A 24664-nucleotide genomic window follows, 5' to 3' on the forward strand; every position below is an offset into this window, starting at 1 on the left:
TAACAGCTAGGGAAGGTACATTCTGACATGTACCACCTGCTTGACAGCTGAGCCTCTGGGCTTGCATCTCTGCCAACCTATTTGAAATTAGAAGGATCCTGCACACAGGGCCTTGCGGGCTTAATGAGGGTCCCCAGAAATGCTTAACATGAGCTCCATTTCCTGTGATCCAAGTTTCAGAAAATCCAATCAGCTACCCAGATGCCTTTTCTATCTTGAGAAGCACCCAAGGCACGCAGGCAAACCTGCTTCAGGCCCAGCTATTACCATGCTTCAGTCTTCCGTTTTTGTCACAGTGTCAACAAAGCCTTTTTTAGAAAGAAAGTGGGCTATTTCTTCAATATTATTTTATAACATAATAGTGATGGTGCAGCAAATTTGTAATGCCCAGAAAGTATGGAGAGGAAAAAACAATCATCCATTATTCTAAACTCAGGCTTTTTGCTCCTCTCAGCATCGGAACACATTTTCTTCTTGTTGTTTTTCTATGTGTGAATGAGGTTTTGCTGTGGCTTTTGACTTGCTTTAGACTTGACACATATTTTTTGTAAATCATTGTCAGCTGTAATTTCACTGAAATTGTTTGGCTGTAATTCTTCCACAGCTGGAAAAGAAGGGCCTGCTATCAATTCCAGAATCAATGACATCATAGACTAGAATTAGAAAGAACCCTGTGATCCTCACTTATTCTCACCCTGGTATTTAGGGTATTACATGTCGAACTTCGGCAACTCAGAGGGAACCGATTTATAAAATGCAGTTCCCTCTGAGTTGATTAATGCCTCAGAAGATGCTTTTCAGGGCTGGGGATGTAGCTCAGTGGTATAGTGCGTGCTTAGCATGCATGAGACCCTGGGTTGAATCCCTGGCACCACACGGGCACCCACGCACACAAATGCTTTCCAGTTTCCAAAAATAGAAAGGAGAGAAATCTGTGCACCGCATACATTCTATGCTACTCAAAACAGAGCTCTTTACACTACTGTGTTACCATTTGCAGAAAGTGGACTTGCTAGGGAATCGACCACAACTCTGATCTATGATCACATTGCTGTGTGATAGCGAAGGCTCCCTTTGACGTTCTGGGAAAGGTGGTCAGGTGTGTGACTTCCCCATCCCGAGTTCTACAGCTGGCAGGATTTTCATGGAGATTTCCACCCCTGACTGCTTAGGGTATGGACTGCTGTGCTAGCAGGAAATTAACTCTGAGCCCCGTCTGGACAAACTCTTTAGAGGAAACAGCCTGCAATCTTTGACACAACAGGAATGGACATGACACAAACACAGACAGAAGGAAGGAAATTTACAGGCTTGCTAGATACCAAGCATGAAGCAACAGGGGAACTCTAGGTCTAGCTTAGCTGTAGTTCACTAGATGAAAAATTTTTTTCATACATTCAGAATTTGTGTGCTAAAGCTAATTACACAAGTGATTCTGTTCTCCTTCTGTACTCAGTAAGGATTTATAAATCCAGAGCCTGACTTTCCATCTCATATTCTTGTTCAGAAAATAAACTGGAGAATGAGAACACAAAGGGGACTCTGAGGATTTTAGACTCATGGCTTTGATGGCTTGGAGACCTCTGAAGGTTCCCAAGCGAGGAACTGGTCATGTCACTGAAGCTTTGGCCTTCATGGGGGCTGTTCTATGGGACGAGGGGGGACAGTGAGGGAGCCTAGATGACCAGTCACGTGGACACGCCACTTGCCTTGGCTCTGTCACATATGACCTCAGTTAATCTTCCCCATGTCACTCTGTGGGCTAAAAAATGATCATCTCATTTTACTGAAGTAGGAAGGGAGCTTAGTTGGAGCCAAGGTGATAATTACAAATTTGGGATTGGAAAAGGATCTTGGGCCATCACTCCAGAGAACATCAGAGGAATAAAAGATCCCATTTCGGTCAACCTGAGCCTGGTCTTTTTGGAGGAAATGCTTGCTCTGTGCCTGGATCCTTTTTATAATGTTTATCCAAAATCAAGAAAATGCTTCCCATCACTTCTAATTTTCCCAAAGGTAAAAATTATTCCTTTTATAAGCAATTTCTCTCTAACGAGAAACAGAAATAACCCCAAGCTTATAATCCTTATTTTCTCCCTGTTTTGCCTCACCACAAAATGTAAGGCAATCAACCAGTTTTCTGAGCTTAGGATAAACAAGTACAGTTGTGCACCGTGTAAGGACTTTTCCATCCATGACGGCCCCCTAAATGACGGGGTGCAGCACACGCCCATGTGTCATGGGCTGCACTACACAGGCTTATGCAAGTACATGCTGGGGTGCCCACACAACACCGGACTCACCTAGTGGCACGTTTTCTCAGAACACATCCCCAGCGTTAAGTGACACATGCTGTACATTTGATTAAAAATAAGACCAAATGGGGAAGAACTTCCCTTTTTGCGGGGGCTGGGGGACTTGCCTCTGTGCTGAAGGAGCCCTGCTTCTGGCCTGAATGGCCAAGTGTGGGACAGGTGTGAGGCAGGAAGTGGATTAACTGCGCCCAACCTACCGCTCATCAAGGACACCGAGAGCACACCCATCAGGGCCCAGCTCAGGCCACCCCTGGGAGCTCGGCTTGGACAGGCGAGCCTCTCATGCCACAGGTAGGACACATCGTCCCGTCTGCTGTCACACCCCACAGTTAAACACCAAAGGCCATGAGGGCCCCGCTCCTACTGGCCTGGGACAGCCTCTCAGGGAACTAGTGCCAGCTAGGTTTTGGGTTCCCAGTGGACAGCTGCCATATCTGCACCTGTTGGTACCCATGCTGCAGAACACTTTTCCAGATGTTTCAGCCCCTCATTCCTAAAACAGAAACCATCACAACCTCTCCTTCCCTTTTGCGAACTTTGTTTCAAAGACATTATCTCATAGAACTTTAAAACAGCCTCAGTGTTATGAAGGGCGTGGGGGGTGCTGCTCAGTGGTAAAGCACATGCTTAGCCTGTGTGAGGCCTGAGCACCCCCTCACCCCCTGCAAAGTCCTGAGGTCCACAGCAAAGGGCCAGACATAACTGACATGAAGAGGAAGAAAGGAAGTACTGTAAATATTCACTGTACAGAGGCTGCGCTGGTCACTTCAGCAATCACTGCCCCATTTAAAAGGCTCTGATGATGCTGTGGATGGCTCTTATCATCCTATCTTACAGAGAAGGAAACCAAGGCTCTTAAAGTCCAGGTCATGGAGCCACGTGGATCTTGAAATGGGTCGAATGTTAAAGAATTAGGAAGACACAGTAAAGGGAAGCAGTCACTTAATGGTACTAAGTTGGAATACAATGTATAAGTATTAACCTGAGTCCTAAGATACATAGATTGCCCTCAGGTGGTGATTCTCCACCCCCAAAAAGAATTTTTTTTTTTCTGTTCACTTCTAGCTCGACAGATTTATAAATATTATCATCTGCTCTTTCAATCTAACAAATCCTAATTATTCCCAGTCTTAAATACCAGAAATGTATTAAACAGTGTTAAATCCTGAGAATTTAGTTAAATCCGAAATCCTAGCATTATTACCCAAGTCAGAGAGCTCTTTGTAATGTACTAAATGTCTTTCTCCTAGTCACACACACACACACCAAGTCAAAACCTGCCTCTAATTATTACACCTACTCTGTAATGAATGAACGCAAACAGTGGGGGTAAACACCTTTGAACATCAGGCACGCAAAATCTCCTACGTGTTACCTTACATGCCTCGGCCCATTTGCTAACACAGGTCCCAGATGAAAGGTGCTTCCTTTGGGCTGCAGTGATAGGCCCCACACTCCTCTTGCAGGACGCACAGCCTCACGCAATTTGAATCTGCAGCCATTAAGATGAAACTTCAAGGTAAACACCACTAAGACTTAGGAAGTCTACGGGGTGTTCAGGTTTTCAGTCTAGGTAGAAAACACAGCTTAGGAAAGAAGATTGCCCATGAGCTGGGGGCTTTGGTCTCACGGTTAGATCTCACCTGTTGGGTTTGCAGGAATATCCAGGAGGGTCTTCAACAGCTTCATATCTTTAATGTTGTGTATATAAATGGACTCCTCCAGACACACCAGCAGCCTCTGTAATCACACAGACCCATCAATCTCCCACACCAGTTCCTTGTAAAAGGCCCCCAAATCCACATCAAATGCTTCTCCTCCTTATGAGTCCTAACTTGAGTCTATGCGTAAAGGAGAAAGAATTTTGATGATGCCTTTTGAAGATTATGTTTATGTATTTACATGCACATGCGCACGCACGCGCACACACACACACACACACACACACACACACACCATTATCCATTGGAACAGAAACTTAAACTATAAGATCCTAAGAAATTTTATTTAGAAACTGGGTTTTCTCCTTCCATCCTTTGGTATTTCCCTTTAGAACGGGGATATCTGTACACTTGAGTAAAATCCTTTTTTCACTTAAGACAATTTTGGGTAACCACCTCCATTCTTGTCCCCACTTGACAGGATGACTTTCAATAATGGTAACAAAGTTCTCCCTCTTACACAAACGAGGATTTCTTTGCTCTTTCTGTATAGCCAAAATCTCACCCCTCTGCAAATTCATGTGGAATATCCCGAATGCAAAAAATTTGAATGTGCCAGTAAAGTTTGACCTCTAGTGCTAGAGACTTTCAGATTTAGGGGCATTTTAGATTTTGGATTTTCAGATTAGGGATGAACAACCAGCAAAGCCTATGCCCATATTTCAAAATCTGAATAACTCTGAAACACTTCTGGTCCCAAGCATTTTGGATAAGGGATGCTCGACCTCTAATTACCAGCTCTGCCTCCTTTCCACTTAAACTCTCCTCTTGAACCACCTCTGGGCCATTCCCTGAGCCCTGGTAAAGGGAACTGATGAATGAATCCCTAGGCCCTCACCTTGAGGGCCCCTCCTGAGCCCCAACCCCAGGGCTCCCCTGGGCTCAGCCCCACCCTCAGGCACTCTCCATTCCTTTCCTCTTCAGATGCTAGCTGGTCAGGTTCAGCATCTCTTCCCAACCGTGGTGCTCTGCTTTGGGGAATGTGATGTGATCTGGGTGCAGGTGCAGGTGTTGGGGCTGGGGAGGGGGTGCAGAGAAGGCAGCTTCCCTGATCGGAGCAGCTGCCTCTGCCCCGCACAGGCCTGACTTGGCTCCCCAGGCTGGAGCTTCTCAGGCTTGGTTGGGGACCAGAATCCCTCAAGGAGCGAGCCCTGGACTCTCCCCTGGAGGTTCCAGTTTGGGGCATCTCTAAAGGAGTACCCCAGGTGATTATGAGGCTCAGCCAGTTTTGAGAACCACTGTTCTCAGCCAGTTCCTTTGATTCCAAGAACATCAGTTACCTAAAAATACTGCAGAAATGTGGCAGGCTCTCCTCCCAGGAAGCCTCTTCACAGCTCAGAAAAATGGAGACTGTTGACTTTAACCAGGCAGAAAAATAAAGTTCAAACATTTTTTCTATTTTAATTAAGACCTCAGACTGAGTGCTGAGAGGTAAAAATACCTTTAACAGGGTCTCAACACTGATGACAAATATTAGTATTTCTCCGTGAATATTTAGTCTCTGATTTACCCAATGTCTTTGCCGGTCACCAGCCTAGGCCCTGGAGTGCCTGATATTACTCTATGGCTGTTTAGGTCCTGAGGTTCCTACTGTCTTCCTCCAGCTCCGCCTAGCCCCGCAGGGGTCCCCAGGACAGCAGGGCCCAACAGCACCCTGCTGGCAGCCCCTCCCATGAGCTCCAACAGCACCATCTGCTCTGTGTCCCACTCAGCTGAATTTCAGGTCACCCCCACGCTGGCTGCAGACAAGAATAAAAAGGGAGAGAAGCACACAGAAGCGCGGGAGGAGGAGGCGCTTAGCTGCGCGAGAGCAACTGAGGTTGAACCCAGCCTGGTAACTGTATTCTTAACCATCTCAACCAGAACTCGGCCAGTCTCAGCAGAACCAGGGCCTTGTTTCAGCTCGGCCCATTACTCTAACTTCCATCTACTTTTTTACATTTTATATATAATCACTCCTATTTATTTATTTATTTTGTTATCAGGGATTCAACTTGGGCACTTGACCACTGAGCCACACCCCCAGCCCTATTTTATATTTTATTTAGAGACAGGGTCTCACAGAGTTGCTTAGGGTCTCACTTTTGTTGAGGCTGCTTTGAACTCTTGATCCTCCTGTCTCGGCCTCCTGAGTGACTGGGATTACAGGTGTGCACCACCACATCAAAAAGAACTCCTTTTTATAAATTAAGAAAAGTTTACAGAATTTACCTTTGAGCACCAGAGACTTAGCCTCAAAGGCTTCGGTCTGATCAATCTGTAGTTGAATAGCAGGGAGCAGATGGTCAAGGAATTGCAAAAGTTTGTGTTTCTAAATATATCTTGTTTATTGTCTTTATTCTGTAAATACATTTTCCAGTTAAATACAAGGGGAAATAATACCAACTAAAAATGAAACACAATTCCTAAGTATTTTTTTCTTTCTTTATATTTAGAGGAAAATGGGGATTTTATTTCCTTATAACTCCTATGCACATCTGTAATTTCCCCTGGTGTTGTAGGACTGTGTGCCTGAAGATGCCGGAGTGGGCTGACTACTGCAGGACAGACACACCAACTTCCCCCTTTTCATTTCGCTTGGGTGGTATCTCTGCAGGTGCCCGCCCCCGCCACCCAACCTGGCAAGAAGAGGCTGCAGCCCTGAACTGCCCAAGCCAAAGTTAAGTTCCAAATCTGGACGTTTTAAGAAATGCAAACCTTAAACACTTTCCAGATCTGCTTCAGCTAATTTCCTTAGGAGAAGAAATGCTCAAGGAAGGATGACCGGTAGGTCTGGCTGTCCTTGAGCCTCGTGCTGGGCGCTTTCCTGTTCCCCAGATGATGGGGGATAAGAGCCTGAAGTTGACAAGTACTTTACTGAGCAGAGGCTGGTGCCTAAAGGTTGACAGACACTTGAACAATCCTTCCTTGTCCCGTTTGCTAATGAAAATACCAGGGAGGAAGAGAGAAATCATACAAGTAAATACAAGACATACTATTTGAAGGTTCTGATCTTTATAGAACATTTGACTAAGCAGTCTCAAAAAGATAGTTAGGTGCAAAAAAAGAAAAAAGAAAAAGCCACTACTTTTAAATACTGGCCACTACTCTGTGCAAAAGTAAAAATTTTGCAATAAAACTTAACATGCTACTAACAGATCTAAGAGAAAGCACTGGAGCCAAGAATTCTGCTTCAAAGCCTTCAAGTAGAAAACTTACAAATTTCCTTTCCCTCCCTTGTTGAGGCCTGCACTTCTTTTCTTCTTCACATCTGCTACTCTTCCCTGAAAAGCCCACATCTTCCATTTCTCAGGCCATCTTTACCACCCTGCTTCCTATAGACTTCAGTGGAAGGATAATCAGTCACAATAGCTGGTTGACTCAAAGCCACAATCTCTTCCTTCTCAGAAACTCAGGAAAGCACCTCATTTGTCTCATTGTTAAAAAAAAAAAAATTAATCAGCACTTAATAGTTTAGATGCAAAGAATGAAAAAACATTGTCCTCAATGAATGCCACCATCTCCCTTTTCCTGGGTACTTCATTGAACACAGCTCTGAAAGCTTACACAAAGGGTCTCTTTATTTATTTATTTAATAGTCATTCAGGAAACAGATACTTAGGAACCCTTTTCTTCCAAGTCTTTCAGCAGTGAATTAAAATACCATGGGCCCCTCATAGGATATAAAGTCAGTAATTCCAAGGAAAATTTATTAATATCCCAATTAACAAGAATTGATATTTTAAAGGGGATATAGTACATATTTGAGATAAGAATAATCCGACCTTGAACAAAGAAAACACTAAAAGAAAATATCTTTAAGGGTTAGCTGGAGAAGGGAAAATGGGAACAAAACTGGCCCACCAGGAAAGCCCATGCAGATGGCCAAGGAGGGGGATCACATTGACTGGCTGCAGCGCTAACCCAGGAGGACCATGCTTCACACAGACATCTCGTCTTCAGAGGCTTGGCTACCATCTGCAATGAATGCCACTATCTAGGGCCAAGACCAGAAGAGTCATTCCTCTGGCTTAAGGTGTCCCTGTGGCTGCTCATTAGACAGACCCGAGCCAGAGTTCTGACCCATCCTTACTGGTGTCCAGCCTGCACCCAGGGGAAGGTGCACCTAGCCAGCCAGTGGCCAACACTGGCTGAGAGAGAACAGGAGCCAATAAAGACAAGGGAAGACGCATCACTAAAACCAGCACATGGAGTAGGCACTCTTCACACTGCCCACTATGACACCAGGCTGCGTGTTAAAACCCTCTTTAGTGGTGTGTGTTTCAAAGACAGTCCTCTTTGAAGATGTTCAACATTTCTTTGGCTCCAGTGAGCAGAAGCCTCAAAAGCCTGAGGAATTTATGGCCTCCTTACCTGCCGGTTCAGTTTTATGGACAAGATGTTGCTGGAGTAGCTGTAATTACAGATCTCTGTGCCCTTCTTGAAGTGATACACATTCATCTGCCGGGGTTTCGTGTGACTGACCACCACCACCAGGCTGCTGGAGAAGAGGCGCTCCACAATGTACACGTCAGGGATTTCATCTGGGAGGGAAAGCAGTGGCAAGGCCTCAGGATGGCTCGCTACCCTGGGCACAGTGTATGCAGGGTCACTAATGGGCTCGAGGTCTTGCTGACTGGGTGCCCTCGGTCAGCACATACTTACAGTGACCCACCTCCCCCAAGGGAGTTTTAACCATGTCCCAAGGCAGCGCTTCTAGTCCTTTCCTTAAATATCTACAGCAAAGAAGACACTAGTGACTGGGTCACAAACTCAGGATCTCCAGAGCTACTTCGGGTGTGGTGTGCACAGTGGTATCACCTCTCCAGGCCCAAGGGCTCCACTGTTTGCTCCATAAAGTACATTTGGGAGGTTGGGACAATCTCAATCTATCCTTGCCCTGTGAAGGTTTTGAAGGAGTGATTACCTGGAAGTCCCTATATTCAGAGTTCTTCTTGTCCTGCTAGAGGGATACCACTCTTGGGAGCTGGGACAGTAACACAGTTAATTCTGTACCCTCTCCCCATTGTGCTGTGCTGTCCCTCCCTCTCTAGAATCCCTAGCCTATTGAAAAACACCTGGAAATGAGTATTATGATCAGGAAAGTACTACTGTTCTCAAGAGTAAGGTAGGTCAGTAAGCCTTCTGAGCACCTATAGGTAAGGTGTCGGTGTCTTTCTGAGACCACCTGGTCACATGTGTGCCTTGCTTGCGCTTGGGCAAGTCCCATAGGGAACAATATGAGGTGCATACAGAGCGAAATATTCACAAAAATGGTTTGTTAAAAATAACTTCTTAGAAATAAATTAGGAACTCAAAATATCATTTACTAAATCATTTTTTTCCCAGGAAACTGAAAGGCTGTGTATTCTTCACTATCATGATGGTATTCAGAATTACCCAGAGAAGACCAGAGAGTCATATCAATAAGCTGCATTATTTTTAATATTCACTAGAAATAATTCAGCATCTAATATGGGCCATATAAATAGGAGAGCGTTGCTTTATTGAAGCAAATGAAATTCCACCCTGATTGAATGGGATCAACATTCTGCAGTGCCAATAAAATGTCAGGAAAGAAGTCACAAGTGACCTTTTGGTTTGACAATTAAAAAAATGGATGACTGTGCATACAAGTATATGGAAAAGTGTCAGCAATTTGATTTCAAATGAAGGATCTCTTAATCAAGAAAGCAAATGTTACTTAAGCTAGTGCCAAATTTTAATAAGAGCTTCCTCGGGCTTTTTTTTTTTTTTAAAGCAAGTGGATGCAGGCCTGCAAAATACTGACTCCTTAAGTTTGATGATTAAAGGAGTGAAAATCAGAAGGCTGAAGATTAAAGTCTAGAGAGAGGATTTGGTGTCCCTGAGATCATTCTCTCTCTTCCCCTCCCCCCACCGCTCTCTCACACACACTTACTGCTTCCATGGACTTGGTCCAGTTGCTCCACAGAACTCAAAGAAAACAGCTTGTAGCCAGCTTTGGTTCCAATTGCTAGGGATCTGGGGAAGATAATGACAGCGTGGGAATTACAACAGATACTGTATTCCAACCACAGATCCATCTGAAAAATAGATACCCCTTTCTCCCTAGGCTCAGAAGATGCAGGTAAACATCCATCTTCAGGGGCTCAGATCCTCTGTAACTTTCTAAATGGCAAAACACACTGTGGCAGGCAGTCAGGTACAGTAAAAGGAAAAAAAGATCAAAAGCCATATGTGTGTGTGTGTGTGTATGTGTATGTGTGTGTATATATATCACTAGATTCTGCATCTATATGTGTATATATATTATATATGATATATATGTGTATGTATAATATATATAAATGGTGTAGAGATAGAAACTGCCTGGGCTTTGTCATCGAAGTATGGAACTTATCAGAGATGACATTTGCCCAGCTGGGCAGGTACAGGAGAGATGGAATGTTTAAGACTATTCATAATAGCTCCCCTTGCAACACATTTAAGGGGTCTTCTTGTTGTTTGAGACACACTTTACAAAGAGGTACATTATTTTTTAATGACATTTTTGTTTTTGCATTTTAAAAAGAAACATATGTGCCTAGTAGAGTAGCTCATTGGTAGGTAAAATTGTATAGATGCCTCCTTTTATCAGTTGCCAAGAAAATATCCCTGATAAAGTATATAAAGTACTTTATAAACTTATAAACTCAATTGGGGAGCTTAACTGAATTTTATTTTTTTAAGTTCAAGTACTCATGTGCAGCCAGGGTTGAGAACTCTCCTTTGTGCTATGTACTATAAAGCTATTATTATAACTAACAAATAAAATAAAAACTAAATACCTATCTAGTTCAATGTGGGCTTAAAAAAAAGAAAAGAAAGAAAAATCTAGTTTTCTTAATTTTCTACTTTTCAACTGGTGGATGAAAGCAAGGTGTGATTTCAGATTTTCTTGTTCTCATGACAAGAGCAAAACAGGTTAACTTTGTCCAGCTCCTGGGAATCCCCACCCAGCCCTCTCCCTCTGTGCTCTCAGCATTGCATGGATGACCAGACACTTGCACAGAACAAACTCAGAATAAGCAGCCTGACCCTGGACACTTCCGCCCTCAGAAGGTGGGATGTCAGAATTGAAATGGACCTTAAAATAGTTTAGTCCAACTCCTTCATTTTCAAACAAATATATGCAACGGTGAGATTCGTCCTTCCCAGGGACACAAACATTAAAATAAGACACGTACAAGCCTGGGTGCCAAGGCTCTGGTTTCACCATCTTAAAAAAGAGGTCACATGATTTTTCCCTGGAATTTTTTTTCCCCCTATCCAAACATTAGCTCTTTCCTGAGACACAGGGACAGGTGATTACAGTCAACTTTTGATCAACAAGGTAGCTGGTTCTTTCCTGTAGCCCTCCCCATCACCGACCTGTTGAGTAGCTAAAATGGTATCTAAATATTTGCATGACAGCAGTAGTACAGTTAGAAGTGGAGACTGGTGTCCAGAACCGCAGACAAACAGAACTGTAAAAAAATGAGGAGCCAGGTGCAGTGACACTCCCCTGTAGTTCCAGTGCTCAGAAGGCTGCAGGTAGAAGGATCGAAAGTTTGAAGCCAGTTTCTGCAACTTAGGGATACCCTGTCTCAAAATAAAAAATTTAAAAGGGGGAGATGGAGCTCAGGGCTAAAGTGTGCCTGGATTCTATCTCCAGTACCAAAAAAAGCAAGCAAGTGAAGAATATCTTAGAACTTGAAAATATATTCTCTAAAGATTACTAAATTTTCTTCACTTAAGTTTTTGCACCTACATATAGACACATTTAGTTGCAAGCTAAGGTTTGTAAAGATTGTAAAGAAAAATAAAATACTGTAACTAGAGTCTTATAAAATAATAATTAATTAAATTAATTAAAAGATTTATTTATTTATTTATTTATTGGTGGTGCTGGGGATTGAATCCAGAGCCTTATGCATGCAAGGCAAGCATTCTACCAACTAAGCTTTACCCCCCAGCCCAAGATTTAGTGACTTTTAAAGTAATTTTCAAAATGTAAGCCCTGATCCTGGATCTGAAGAATTTTGGTTTGTTTTGGTTTTTGAGACAGGGTCTTGCCATATTGCCCGTGCTGGTCTCAAACTTGTCAGCTCTAATGATCCTCTCACTTCAGTCTCTGGAGTGGCTGGGACTACAAGCATGTAATACTGTGTCTGGCTCAGAATAATTTTATACATAAGAAAATGTCAGAGTGATCACTATTATGTTTTAATGTCTACTGAGACTCGGAATCAAGAAATTCAGACTTAGACCTTATTTATCCATAAGACCTTCTAATAGAAACAAAATTCTTTTTTCCCCAATATTGAAAAATTGATATTTGACAACTTCTGAATTAATGTAAATGACAATGACTTTCATATATAGTAATTCAAAATATTTTCACTAAGCACCAAGTTGAACAGAGAAACAAAATTCTAATCACTGTTCATAGGAATGGAGTTTGGGGCAAATACATATCACTAATCAAATTTAAAAATATATCTGAGGTATATAACATAGTGCCAAGCACAAAGTTGGAACATAGGACACTGGTAAGGATTGGTTCTCTGTACCCAGCTTTTCTAGACATACTGGACTCCAAACTCAGCCTATATTTATAGAAAAAGACACATTGACATCTCTGAATACATTCAGTAAGGGGCTTGACTTATTTTAAAATCCAATGTCATACCTTCCGTGGCTCAAATTGACTGTGTGACAAGGACTTTTATTTATAGGTGAGTCAGAGATGCCCAGCAGAGTCTTCATCCAAGAAAAGACGACTGACAGTAGGAACTAAGGAAGTTAATTTTCAAAGCACCCTACAGTTTTGAAAATAACATTCAGATCCAATTGCTATAGAAAGCTGGAACTGACTCTAGAATTATTTAATAACTTCAGCAAAGAACTGAATATATTTTTTCAAATCTAATAATATAACAATGCAGAATTTGGAATATTTACTACTTAGAAGTAAACTAACTGCTTTCCTTAACCCGTGTTTAATTGAGAAGAAAAACATCACCCAGGCATTTCAACAGACACACTCTCTTGCAAAATATTTCTTACAAAACTTAAGAATTTTATCTGTTCTATCATGTGGGTTTCAACCCATGTGCAGATCTTAAAAACAGTTCAGTAGATTGCAAGCAGCTTAAAAAAAAAGACATGAAAAATACCAGAGGTATTGCACATAATATTTGCAAATATTTTACTATATGGGTATTGGGAGATGTTCTAATATGTGATTTTTATTGTGGGTTGTGGTCAAAAAAAAAGCTTGAAAGCCATTCATCTAACCAAGCTGTCAAGTTACTTGATTACACATACAGTTTTTTTCAAACAAAGGCATATTGTTCAGCACAGGGTATTTTTAAACAAACACAAAGGGAAAGGCAACCAGGGCTGCTTATGGTACTCGATGGCCTTAATTACACCACTGAATGTTCAATATTAGCATAGCTCAGCTAGTCCCCTGACTCCAGACAAGGAACACAACAGAAACTGGTACAGCAGGAAGTGGGAAACAGGGAAGTGGCCATCCCTGCCTGATCTGCCTGATGCTCTGGGTGCACATTCCAAAGAGATTATTCCATATGGTCCCCAGGACTGCTGCCAGGAAAAGAAGGAAAGAAACAGGCCTTTGCTTCTAAGACAACCCTGCATATGCCTGAAGCGCAGTTCAGTAATCCCCAGTTCTGTGACCAAAGTCCAAAAGTGAACACCAAAGTGAAACATTAAAAATCTACTCCAAAGCAACAGGCTGGAGCTCCAGCTTCCGGGAGAGAAAGCAGTCAGGGCCCAGGAAAGGGCCTCTGGACTCCGAGAGGGGATTCTGCGTGGCTGCCTGGGCAATGGGAAAACAATCAGAGAAATGAAAAGGCTTCTTACATCTAAAGTGGCCAGGAAAGATGCTCTGCTCTGGGGCTGGCCTGGCCGCAGGGATAGGCTGCCTCTTAGTACGAGGCCCTGCCCAGATGCCACGTTGAGATGCTCAAGGACAAATGGGAAAGTTTTTCCTGTACTCCCATCTTCCTGGGCCCTAACTACATCGTTTCGGGTTAACTTGCGACTTTCCCCTCTACTTCCATCTCCTTTGTTTTGGATACTGCCCCTCCTTCTCAGAACCCCACACTTAGGTCACTAGCTTTCCCACCGCCCTGTCCTCCTCACCCCCCATATCCCGAGGCCTCCTCAGCTCCACTCCCTTTGCTCACTTCCTCCCTTCATCCCGTCCAGCCTCTCGGCAGGCGGGGGTGTCGCAGTGGATCAAACCCCACCGAGGGAGTAGGCCAACAAGACCCCGACCCCTGCGATGCCACAGCTGGCTGTCCTGCCGAGGCCCTCTGGCTGGCAAGCCCGCGCCTCTCTCGCCACCGGTGGCGTTCTGGACACCACCCTTAGGTCGCTCGCTGCGTTCAGTTTCCCACTTCCCCGGCAGGGGCTGGCGCCGCAGCTTACGTGCAGTCTTGGTTGAAAGAGAAGCAGCTGAGCGCCGCCTCGACCCCGCCTGGGGGCACGTCCATGGCCTCGGCCTCCATCGGGGGCTCGACCCGGGAAGCCGTAGCTCGGAGCCGGCGACAGCCACCTCAGCAGCCCGCCCGCGGCGGCTCCCGGGGGCCGGGGCGCTGGTCACGCCCACCCACAGCCCCGCCCTCGAGTCGCCCCGCCCACTGGTCTGGCGGAACCAAGCAGCTGACTGGGCGGGGCTCTTCCGTCAGCCACCATTGGCCATGAGCCCAGGCCGCGGCGGGCGAGCTCCGCCCCCTTGACCAATCCGTGGCGATTGTGGGCGGAACCGTTCTTCTAAAGACCCGCCCCCGGATCGGCGACTGGGCTCTCCATTGGTCGAATGTGCGTGAAGCCGAGGCAGCAGGCCACGTGGTAGTGTTTTCATTGCCAGAGCCACCCAGTCGAGAGCGAGGAGCCAAGAACTAGCGCAGCTGTGGCTGGACCTGCTGGCTGCGGTCTGGCGTCTGCGTCAGAGAGCTGCGAGGAGACAGGCGGACGCGCTGCTTCCCACCCCACCCAAGCCCCGGTCATGTGTAACCCTTTGCCTATTAAACTTACGGAATTTAGTAGACAGGGTTAGACGCCAAAGCCCCACCCTTTTGCAGAGTCCTTACACTGCTTTGAGAAAAGTTCCCCAAACAGAACTGCTAGGCTAGGCAGATAGGAAATTATCTATTGGGCAGTTGAGAAATCTTACTAATGCCAGGCACTGCGTTAACTATGTATGTTATCTTGTTGAGTTCTTATGGAACCCTGTGTAAAAAGTATAATTGTACCCAATCTATAGAAGAAGCTATTGAAGCCCTGAGTGGCAAAACAATTCATCTAAAGTGACAATAGATGATAGAATGTGTAGTTTTCTTTCAAGATCTGTGCGCCAAATGACTTTGCTAACAAGAGCTGATTTGTAGCTGCAAAAATGAAAGTATCCTAAGATGGAGTAGTTTGGGAAAGGGATAAAGTCTCCAAGAGGTAGCACAATTAGAAACTCTTGTAATTCGAGATGAATTCTGACAAAGGATTTTTCTCCCCCAGGCTAAATGTGTGTTGCACCTGTATGGAATTACTCTTAAAACATTTTGCGAATTGGAAGTTCTGCCAGCCTTGGATTTATAATTAGTGGCCAATTTTTAATTCATGTCTTCAAATTTTAAGATGGAATGATTCTAATTATTGTTAAATCGCAAAGTTTTAGATTGGTGTAGTTCAGATTTACCCAAATTATGACAAAATTATATATATTCTTAGAATGGATGAGCAAAGAGCACTATATCACATAAGTGTTTCTGGTTAGATTTCTGGTTTGAGTTTTCTGAGATGCAAATGTAATCGTTTCTTTTCTCAATTGATATGTAAAAACAAAGTTCTCTTGGGGCTAAGGTTGTGGCTCAGTGGTAGAGCGTTTGCCTTGGGTGTGTGAGGCACTGGGTTCAATCCTCAGCACCAAATAAAAATAAATAAACAAAATAAAGATATTCTGTCCATCTACAACTAAAAATATGTTTAAAAAACAAACAACAATGTTCTCTGAAGATGCACAGATGTGATTGCTCCTTTTCCAGTTGTGAAGTATTATATAGAACATTGTAAGTGAAAAGAACTGCTGTTTGGATCTTTGTAGTTTTTAAGATCAAAGGTGCTTCTATGCCCTTCTCCCAGCTCAGCCAAATACTGCAGTCCTTTCTGTTCTGTTTAGAAAACTGAGTCTGGCATGCTAGGTGCTAGGTTGTTGGGAGAATTACATAAAGTACATAAGGTTTTAAAAGGGAAGCTATAATCAGTTTGTTATTAAGAGTTTGGAATTTATGGGGGTAGAGACGAAAGCTTCTGTTAGTTTTTGAGCAGAAGTGCTTCATGATAAAAGTGGTGTCTTAGGAAGATAGAGATCGCCAGGGTGTGCAGAACAGATTAGAAGGGGAAGAATGCCTAGGAGTTTTTAGAGGACTGATGCAACACTCTGGGAATGAAAGTACTTGAGAGGCTAATGTGATGATAGTGAGGCCAGAAGGTTCAGAAAATTTTAAGAGATGTTTTGAGGCAATGCTGTCCAACGGAAAGACAATATAGGCCGCACATCTGGGCTCCATAAGTAATTTTACATTTTCTTGAAGATACATTTAAAATGGTAAAAAAATAAGTGGACAAATCAATTCAATACTACATTTTTTTTAGCCCAATATGATGAAAATGTCATTTTGTCACCAGAGAGGGTCTGAGGAAGTCTTGGAGACAGGAATCTCAACTCAGGATGACAGGGTCCTTGACAGGGTCCTTTGTGTGTGACGGAGAAGAATTTTAGCCTGCATCAGATATTGAGGCACATGGTTTATCTAGGAAATCAAGAAATACACAGTTCAAGGGACAATGAGGGACCTCTTGAGACTGTGAGATGCTTTCGAGGTTCTTAGGTTGTTCTTCTAAAGGAAACTGGGTGAGGAGTGGGCATGGCAAGGTATGTGGGGATGATATCAGCCTGATCGCAGGATGGTTTATGGTGGTCTGTTGGTTCCCAGGATGCTTAAGTTGATGTCTTCTCCATTTGCTGGTCAGTTGATCATGTTGGGAGAGTACCGTATATCATAGGTTTCTAGGAAAGTACTAAAAAGAAGTTTCTAGGAAAGAGGAGCAACTTTAGCAGCTTTCTGGTTAAAGGTATAGTCTCTTCTTCCTTTTCTCTTTCTTTTTGTCTCTTCCCCCTATTCTTTCCTACCTCTATTTCAATAAGCAATCAACATAAAATTATTCACGAGTTAGATTTTTCTTTTCCTTTTTTTTTTTTTAGAACTAGTGTTTAAAAATCTAGTATGTATTTTTCACTTATAGCATAGCTCAGTTTATGCTAGCTACATTTTAAGTGCTTTTGTGGCTGGTGGTTACCTTTTTACTTAGGTTTTTTTTCTTTTAATGGTCCTGGAGATTAAACCCAGGGCCTCCAGCATACTATAGCAAGTGCTCTATTACTCAGCTATGCCCTCAACACTTTTTATTTTTTATCTTGAGATAGGGTTTTGCCGAGTTGCCCAGGCTGGCCTCAAACTTGCAAACCCCCTGCCTCAGCCTCCCAATTTGCTGGTTTTACAGGTGTGCGTCACTGTCCCCTCTTAGTGGGGTTTTGAAGGAATAGACAGCAGGACATGGTGGCTGATGGGGAAGATGAATAGCAGGGAACAAAAGAGAAGAATTCAAACTGATTTCATGGTTGGGAAAGAAGCCTATTGTGCTGATTTTAGAAACCCAGATCTTTGGGCAGTTTTTTTTTTTTTTTTTTTTTTTTTTTTTAAGGAAGATGTGTTTAGGTTCAGCGTGGTATACAGTAGCAACAAAACTGAATTTTCACTGGAGTTAAGGTTCAGGCCTAGAAATACAGGCATGGGAGAAAACTGGTCACCTTCCCAGTCCCGCCCTTCCTGTGAATAAGCCCCGCCCTTCCTGTGAATAAGCCCCGCCCTTCCTGTGAATAAGCCCCGCCCTTCCTGTGAATAAGCCCCGCCCTTCCTGTGAATAAGCCCCGCCCTTCCTGTGAATAAGCCCTCCTTGTGTGTTGCCTGTTGGGTGAATGTTCCACGTCCACCACCCTTAGAAATAACGCCTCAGGGCTGCCCTGGCTGGTTTTATTTTTCCTAAGACAACATATGAGTCTGTATTTTAATATAAACCTTTATTTATAGAAATCTGTGCATTTTATATAAACATATATTTTTATGTAAGTCTTTAAAATGTTGACGACTAATTCCTACTTTCCAAAAACACCATGTGGGCCAAACTAAATATGTCAGCTGGCTGGGTGTGGCTCGTGGACAGTCAGTCACCTGTGTTAGAGCTGCCAGTTCAAAGAGCTGTATCTTAAAAAAAATAAAATAATCCAAGAAGTCTGTTTGTATAAAAAGCCAAGGAAAAGGTAATAAATAAATTCAGAGGTGCTGAATTCATTGTCAGGCTTTTCTCTTAGTTCTAGTTCTAGGCTCTATGGGAGAGGACACTCCTAATCTGAGTGTTGGGCTTATGACATCTTTATGCTTAAGACAGCAATTTCACTGCAAAATAACAATAGCTAAGGCTATTGGAAGCCAGACATGGTGATACATGGCTGTTTCTCAGTGACCTGAGAGGCTGAGGCAAGAGGATGGCAAGTTTGAGGCCAGCCTCAGCAACCTAATGAGGATATAAACAACTTAGTGAGATCCTGTCTCAAAATTAAAAATAAAATGGGCTGGGGATGTGGCTTAGTTGTAAGGCACTCCTAGGTTCAATCCTCACAACCACCCCCTCTCAAAAAAAAAAAAAAAAAAAAGGATATTGGAAAAGAAAAATCCATTTTTTTTTCTTCCAGTTGAAACACCTTAATGTCTGTCATTTCGGTGAAAAAGAAAATGGCTATTACTTCCAGGGAGATAGAAAGTCACTGAAATCTGGGTGAATAAAGCCAGGCCCTGGGAATTACATCTCTTTGGTAATATAAAATTGCAGGCTGCAATTCGGCTAATGGAAAGACTTCCCATTTGGGTAACAATCAGGTTGTAATTTTAAAATGCTGATGAGGGCACGCACAGGGCATTGACCAGGGAAGCTGGAAATGAGACATCCTGTCTGACGCAACCCTCCCGTCACCCAATATGGTTGCCCGGGACACCCAACCATCTATAATTAGAGTAACTACTAGGTGAACAAAGGCCACTCCTGTCCCCTTCTTTTTATAAAATCCATTCTATTTTTATGAAATCAAGTCACAGGGAATAATTTTCTTTTTCTTTTCTGCGACATCTTGACACTCAGAATGTGACCTGAAAAAGTTGGAAAACCGTGGACCAGCCTGGAGGAGCCTGGGGGAGCCCTGGAGAAGGGGGAACTGGGAAGGGCCAGGGGAGGCGGAGGGAGATGGGTCACAGTGTGAAGAAAGCTCGAGGAATCAGACTGAGGATTACAGGGTGGGGGGAGGTGGGGTTGCAGGGTGATTTCTGGGAAAGGAGATGATTCAACCTGGTGGGCAAACAGGGAGGTCCCCTGAGCAGAGGTCTGGCTGAGCAAGAGGCACCATTGGGCTTTTTCATTTTGTTCCTGATCATAGGCACAGTCTGCCTGAGCCTGCAGTCCCTGTGGTGGGCTCTCCCCTCCCCCAAATGGAACCATTCCTTCCGGATTTATTGATTGAAAATGAAATAGAAGAAAGCCCCAAACAACCACCATCCTAACATTCCTTCACTTCATTGCAGGAGTTAGAAAAAAATGATATTTCACCAAAAAAGGGAACTTGTGTCTTTATTCTCTCTTTTCCTTTGTCTTATCTTGGCTTCATGAGTCTCTTCCAAAACACCAAGGGAACTCACAGATCCTCAACAAATACTTCCACACCAGCTGATGCTCGTTCATGAAAACAATAGCTTTCCACGTGTTCAGGACAAGGCGGAGAGGCTCAGTTATGGACTATTTTTTCCCTGGGACATCTCAAAACCAGGTAAGAATACAGAGAAGTCTTCAACCATTGGCCGTGACTTAAGTTCAAGAATATAATTCTAGGTGATCCCAGGAAATGATAGACAGTGCTACATAGAAAACTTGGTTTGAAGCCTTTGACTTTTTTTTTTTTTTTTCATCTAATGCTCAGACATCTGTCTGGTCCAGGAATTTTAAATCCCCATCAAGCAGTGGCATAGGGTCGAGGCATGTTGGGGAGTTGTCAAGGGCTCTGGAGATTAGTGATGGAGATGCAGTTTGTGCTCAGTTCCTTCCTCTAGGTGCCCAAGTTACCGTTCCATGTCACTGCTCACACTGCAGTGGCTCAAAGCTAGAAATATAATTTGTGTCTTAACCTGTGCTACATTCTATATAGGGACAGAGAGGCACGGAGTAGAGAAAGGCAGGATTCTGCCAAGAGGGCCACAGGCCAAGTCTAAGAAGTGGGATGGGGAGAGCTGCAGCTTTTAAAAGGAGACCGAAGAAGCTCTGCTTAGATTTGCCAAGTGCACTACTAGGAATACTTAAAAACATCCTTGGCTTTCAAATAAAGAGTTACCCTGTGCTCCCAGGTGGGCCTGGGTTAGCTGGTAAGTGGTGCTGAAGAAACCCTAGGCCTCCCCTTGGTAGGGAACAGACAGACCTCAGCAGTAGGAACAGAGAACAATTCTATGAACTGGGCCCACTGTGCTGACCTCCACATGCTTCCTCTTATAAAAAGCAACATACCTGCATTCCCAGCTGGCTTAAGTCAACAGTGTATGTTACATTCCTTGGCAAATGCAGGCCTGAAATGCTGGTAAGAAGAACACTGAATTGCCCTGAATGGGGAGACTTTCATGACCCTTTGTAGACCCAATCCCAGCACTCAGGGAGATAAGGATAACTCCCTGATTATAAAAGCTATGACAACAGGTTCCAATTAGAACCCGTCAGCATGAGCCAAAGTACCTAGGGTTGTCATGTACAGTGGGGACTTGAAAGTTTGATGTCTTCCTCTGTCAATCAAAAGTCAAGAAGTGGACCTGATGTTTTCAACAAATAATAATAATTTTAAAAAAAAGAAAAAATAAAAGAAGTGGACCTGAGTGGGACACTCTGGAAACTTCTCTGGGACCCCTAATAAAACTGGAGGGCAGGTGGGGCACGCCATCTTTCTGCTCCCTGAGAGGATCCACTCCTTCTCTTGAGAGTGTTCCCCTTTCCCCTTTCAATGAACTCATGCCTCTTACTCTGAGCCACATGTCTGAAATCTTTCTGGCTTGATTGCAGGAATTGGAGTGAAGGGGGCCTCCGTGCTGTGTCAGTTTCACAGAATCCTCCAGCCCTGTAACACTTTTAGTCTTGAGATGGTGTAGGGAGGGACAAGGATTCCTCCGGATTCTTCACTCCTTGAAGATGATTTCAATGGTTTTGGGGTGGAGGGACCTGGATGGGAGGACTCCTGAGATTCTTGGTGAACAGCGCCATCTAGTGACGGGCAGTATTCAGCAGTTCTGGGCTGCTGGGGCAGACCTTGGAGACCAGCTTGAGTGGCAAGACTTGGGTAACATCCTAAAACCCTGCAAGAACAGACCCAGAGGCTCCCTTCTGTCCTTCTGAAACCTCTTTTCTGTCCATAAGTGGAAAATTTTAGAGACTTCCCTCATCATTTTCTCTGTAGAATTTTGGAAGTGGTTTGCCGTATGAAGTGCCCATTATGTGCCAGCCAGGATTTCAGGTTCTAATGACACACTGCTAGACACAAGAAATACAAATTCCTGCCTGCATGGGCAGCGAGACCACAAGCAAGGAAAATAAAACACATAATATCTTAGATGGTGATTAGACAAAAAAAAAATAAAGCAGTAAAAGAGGTGATGGGGAGGGATGGGAAGGGGTGGAAGGGAGTGGGGAGGCCTTTCTGGAAGGTTCTCTTTGAACAATGGGAAGGAATCGGGTTATGAAGTCATGTGGAGAAAAGCATCTGGGGCCAAAGGAATCCAAGTGCCTGGGGGACCACAAAGAGGCTAAGGGCTGGAGTAGAAAGAAAGGGGGTAAAATGAGAGGGAAAGAGCTCAGGGAGGCAACTGTGGGGGGTTGGGGGAGTAAGAACCCCTGAGTGTTTTTATTTTAACAGAATCCCCAAACAGCTGTGCTGAAAATGAACAGAAGGAGTCATGGGAAATTGATAATTCACTTAACCACGTCAAAGGCTCCAGAAAGCCCAGTATTATATTTATTATTGACCATCATTTCAAAGTACTCTTCAGAATCATTTCCTTTCTTCCAGGAACACCCACCATCTTCATGTGGGACCTGAGAAAGTGAAAATCAGCCCCAGTCGGTGCACCACAGTGTGCTTGCCAGTCATGGACCAGGCCAGCCCGGGGCCAACAGAACACTTAGTCCAAGGCTGGAAAGTCACCGACACTCACTCTTTCTTATCGGCCTTCCCTAGACCCACTCCGTGCCTCTACTTCCTGAGCAAAGGTTTCTGAGATGCCCGCCTTTAAAACCACCTGCTCTGTGACACATCCAATCCTGAACTGATTCCATTTCTACTCTCCTTTCCTACAATCACTTAATAAAGAACCTACAAAAAGCCCCTTCCCACAGCCTTTTATTAAGGCACCAAGGCTCCTTTGAGGTGCACATTTTCTTGTGGCGGTAAGTTCATAAACATGGACAAGGCCCATTTCTGTTGGTCTTTACCTGAAGGTGTAATCAGAACCTGTGTCTCATCAAAGTTTAAGAAATATTGTATAAAATCATAAAAAACATTAAATTCTGTCAGTCTAAAGTGAGACATTGCTTCCCACCATAAATGCCCTGTGTGCCAATGGAAAGCAGTGTTTGATGAATGAAAAAGGATAAGGATTATATTGTCAGTTTTTTAAAAAGAAGTATTAGATGCATTAGCTGCCCTCGTCTGTCTGAGCCTTCACGTGCTAAAGCTTTTCGTTGAGCATAGGTGCTATGACCTCTGGGCTTCATCAGGCTTAATACACCCGTCTCATGCCAGGCTCCTCCTTGGACCTTCTCAGGAGACGCACAGATGCCTAGAGAAAGATCAGATTGGTTTTAGGCAAAATAAAGTACGTTTTCTCAGCTCACTTGTGTTGTCATGAGCAGGTGAGTAATGGCCATCGACGAAAATGTCTTGTACAGCTCATGGCAGCAGGACAGGTAGAGGACGAAGAGGAGAGATGGGAAGGAGAGAGAGAGGCCAGGTGGCAGGCTGCTGTACCCCTCCCAGTGGGAGACCTGAGCTCAGGTGGTGGCTGGGGATGGATGGAACATCAATAGGATGCAGTGGGCTAGCAGCCATGGAAATGAAGAGACACAGGTCAACCTGTAAAGTGGTTGTCCCTGCAACTTGGGTATCCTTGGGCTTCGCTTGTTCTTTTTTTTTTTCTTCTTCTTCTTTTTTTAGTTGCTGATAGATCTTTATTTTTTTAATATGTGGTGCTGAGAATCGAACCCAGCACCTCACACATACCAGGCACGTGCGCTACCACTGAGCCCCAGCCCCAGCCCCATCGCTTGTCCTTTTGTGCAAAGAGGACTATCAGTTATCCAAATTCCACTGGCTTGTGGCACTTCCTTCTATCGGATGTTCAACACTCTTCAAATCCTTTTCCATTAACTACTGAGGGTCCCTGGAAACGCATTATATGTGCAGGGGACCTGCTCTTTTGGGTACTCACAGGGAGGCTATTTCTGATGAAGGCAGGCAATGATGCAGGGGTGCCTCATTACTGCCACCTGCTGGTGTCCCCTGTGACAACAATGAAGTTCCGCCATGCTGTGCTTTTATTGAAATGATCTTTTATGTTTTGTCTTATGTTAACATGGTGAATTACGTTGAGTACTTTTTATTGAAGTAAAATTCATGTAAAAATTTTCATTTTAAAGTGAACAGTCCACTGGCACTTAGGTCATTCTTAATGTCACTTCTACCTAGTTCCAAAACATTTCCATTCCCTCCAAAAGAAAACCTGAACCTATCAAGCAGCTGCTACCCACCCCTCCTCTTCCAGCCCCTGGCAACCACCAATATGCTTTTCGTTTCTATGGATTTGCCTATTCTGGATATTTTATATAAATAGAATCACATAATCTGGGACTTTTTGTATTTGGCTTCTTCACACGCTTTCAGGGTTCATCCATTGTGTGGTACAGGTCAGTATTAATTTCTTTTTATGGATGAATAATATTCCACTGAATGTGTATTTTGCAATTTCATTCTTTCATCAGCTGATGGACATTTGGGTTGTTCCCATCTTTTGGCTACTCTCAACATTACAAATATGCATATATATATATATGGATAGATAGGTAGATATATGCTTGAGTACTGTTTCATTTCTCTTGGAAATTCTTTGGAATCGAGGAGTAGAATGTCTAGATTACATAGTAATTCTTTGTTTAACTTTTTGAGTAACTGCAAAAGTGTTTTCCACAGCAGCTGAACCATTTCACACTCTTCTGACAATATAACAGAGCTCCAGTTTCTCCACACCCATTTCAACACGGGTTATTTTCTGTTTTCGTTTTTGTATGTTTTTTCCTCCCAAATTGCTACAGCCATTCTGTGGGGGTGAAGAACCGAAGTTTTTATGTAATGTCTGCAAATTAAAAACTCCTGGGACATCCAAGTTGCTCAGAGGTCCCCCAGGCACTCTCACTGAAAAAAGTTATGTC

The 24664-nt window shown here is 43.7% G+C and overlaps 1 protein-coding gene across 2 annotated transcripts in view; it reads right to left on the reverse strand.

Annotated features, from left to right (window-relative positions):
• The window catches only part of Wipi1 (WD repeat domain, phosphoinositide interacting 1), a 29126-nt gene extending 14496 nt beyond the window's left edge, over window positions 1-14630 (reverse strand). For both annotated transcript variants that reach the window (XM_027946325.2, XM_027946326.3), the window contains exons 1-4: window positions 14477-14630; window positions 9936-10018; window positions 8390-8559; window positions 3959-4055 (exon numbers count right to left, since the gene is read on the reverse strand). In XM_027946325.2, coding sequence (XP_027802126.1) covers window positions 3959-4055; window positions 8390-8559; window positions 9936-10018; window positions 14477-14556 — 430 coding nt within the window. In that variant the 5' untranslated portion in view covers window positions 14557-14630. The remainder of the gene's footprint in view (window positions 1-3958; window positions 4056-8389; window positions 8560-9935; window positions 10019-14476) is intronic.
• Window positions 14631-24664: the final 10034 nt, after the last annotated feature.

This window comes from Marmota flaviventris, chromosome 17 (assembly GCF_047511675.1).
Source record: "Marmota flaviventris isolate mMarFla1 chromosome 17, mMarFla1.hap1, whole genome shotgun sequence".
NCBI lineage: Eukaryota > Metazoa > Chordata > Mammalia > Rodentia > Sciuridae > Marmota > Marmota flaviventris.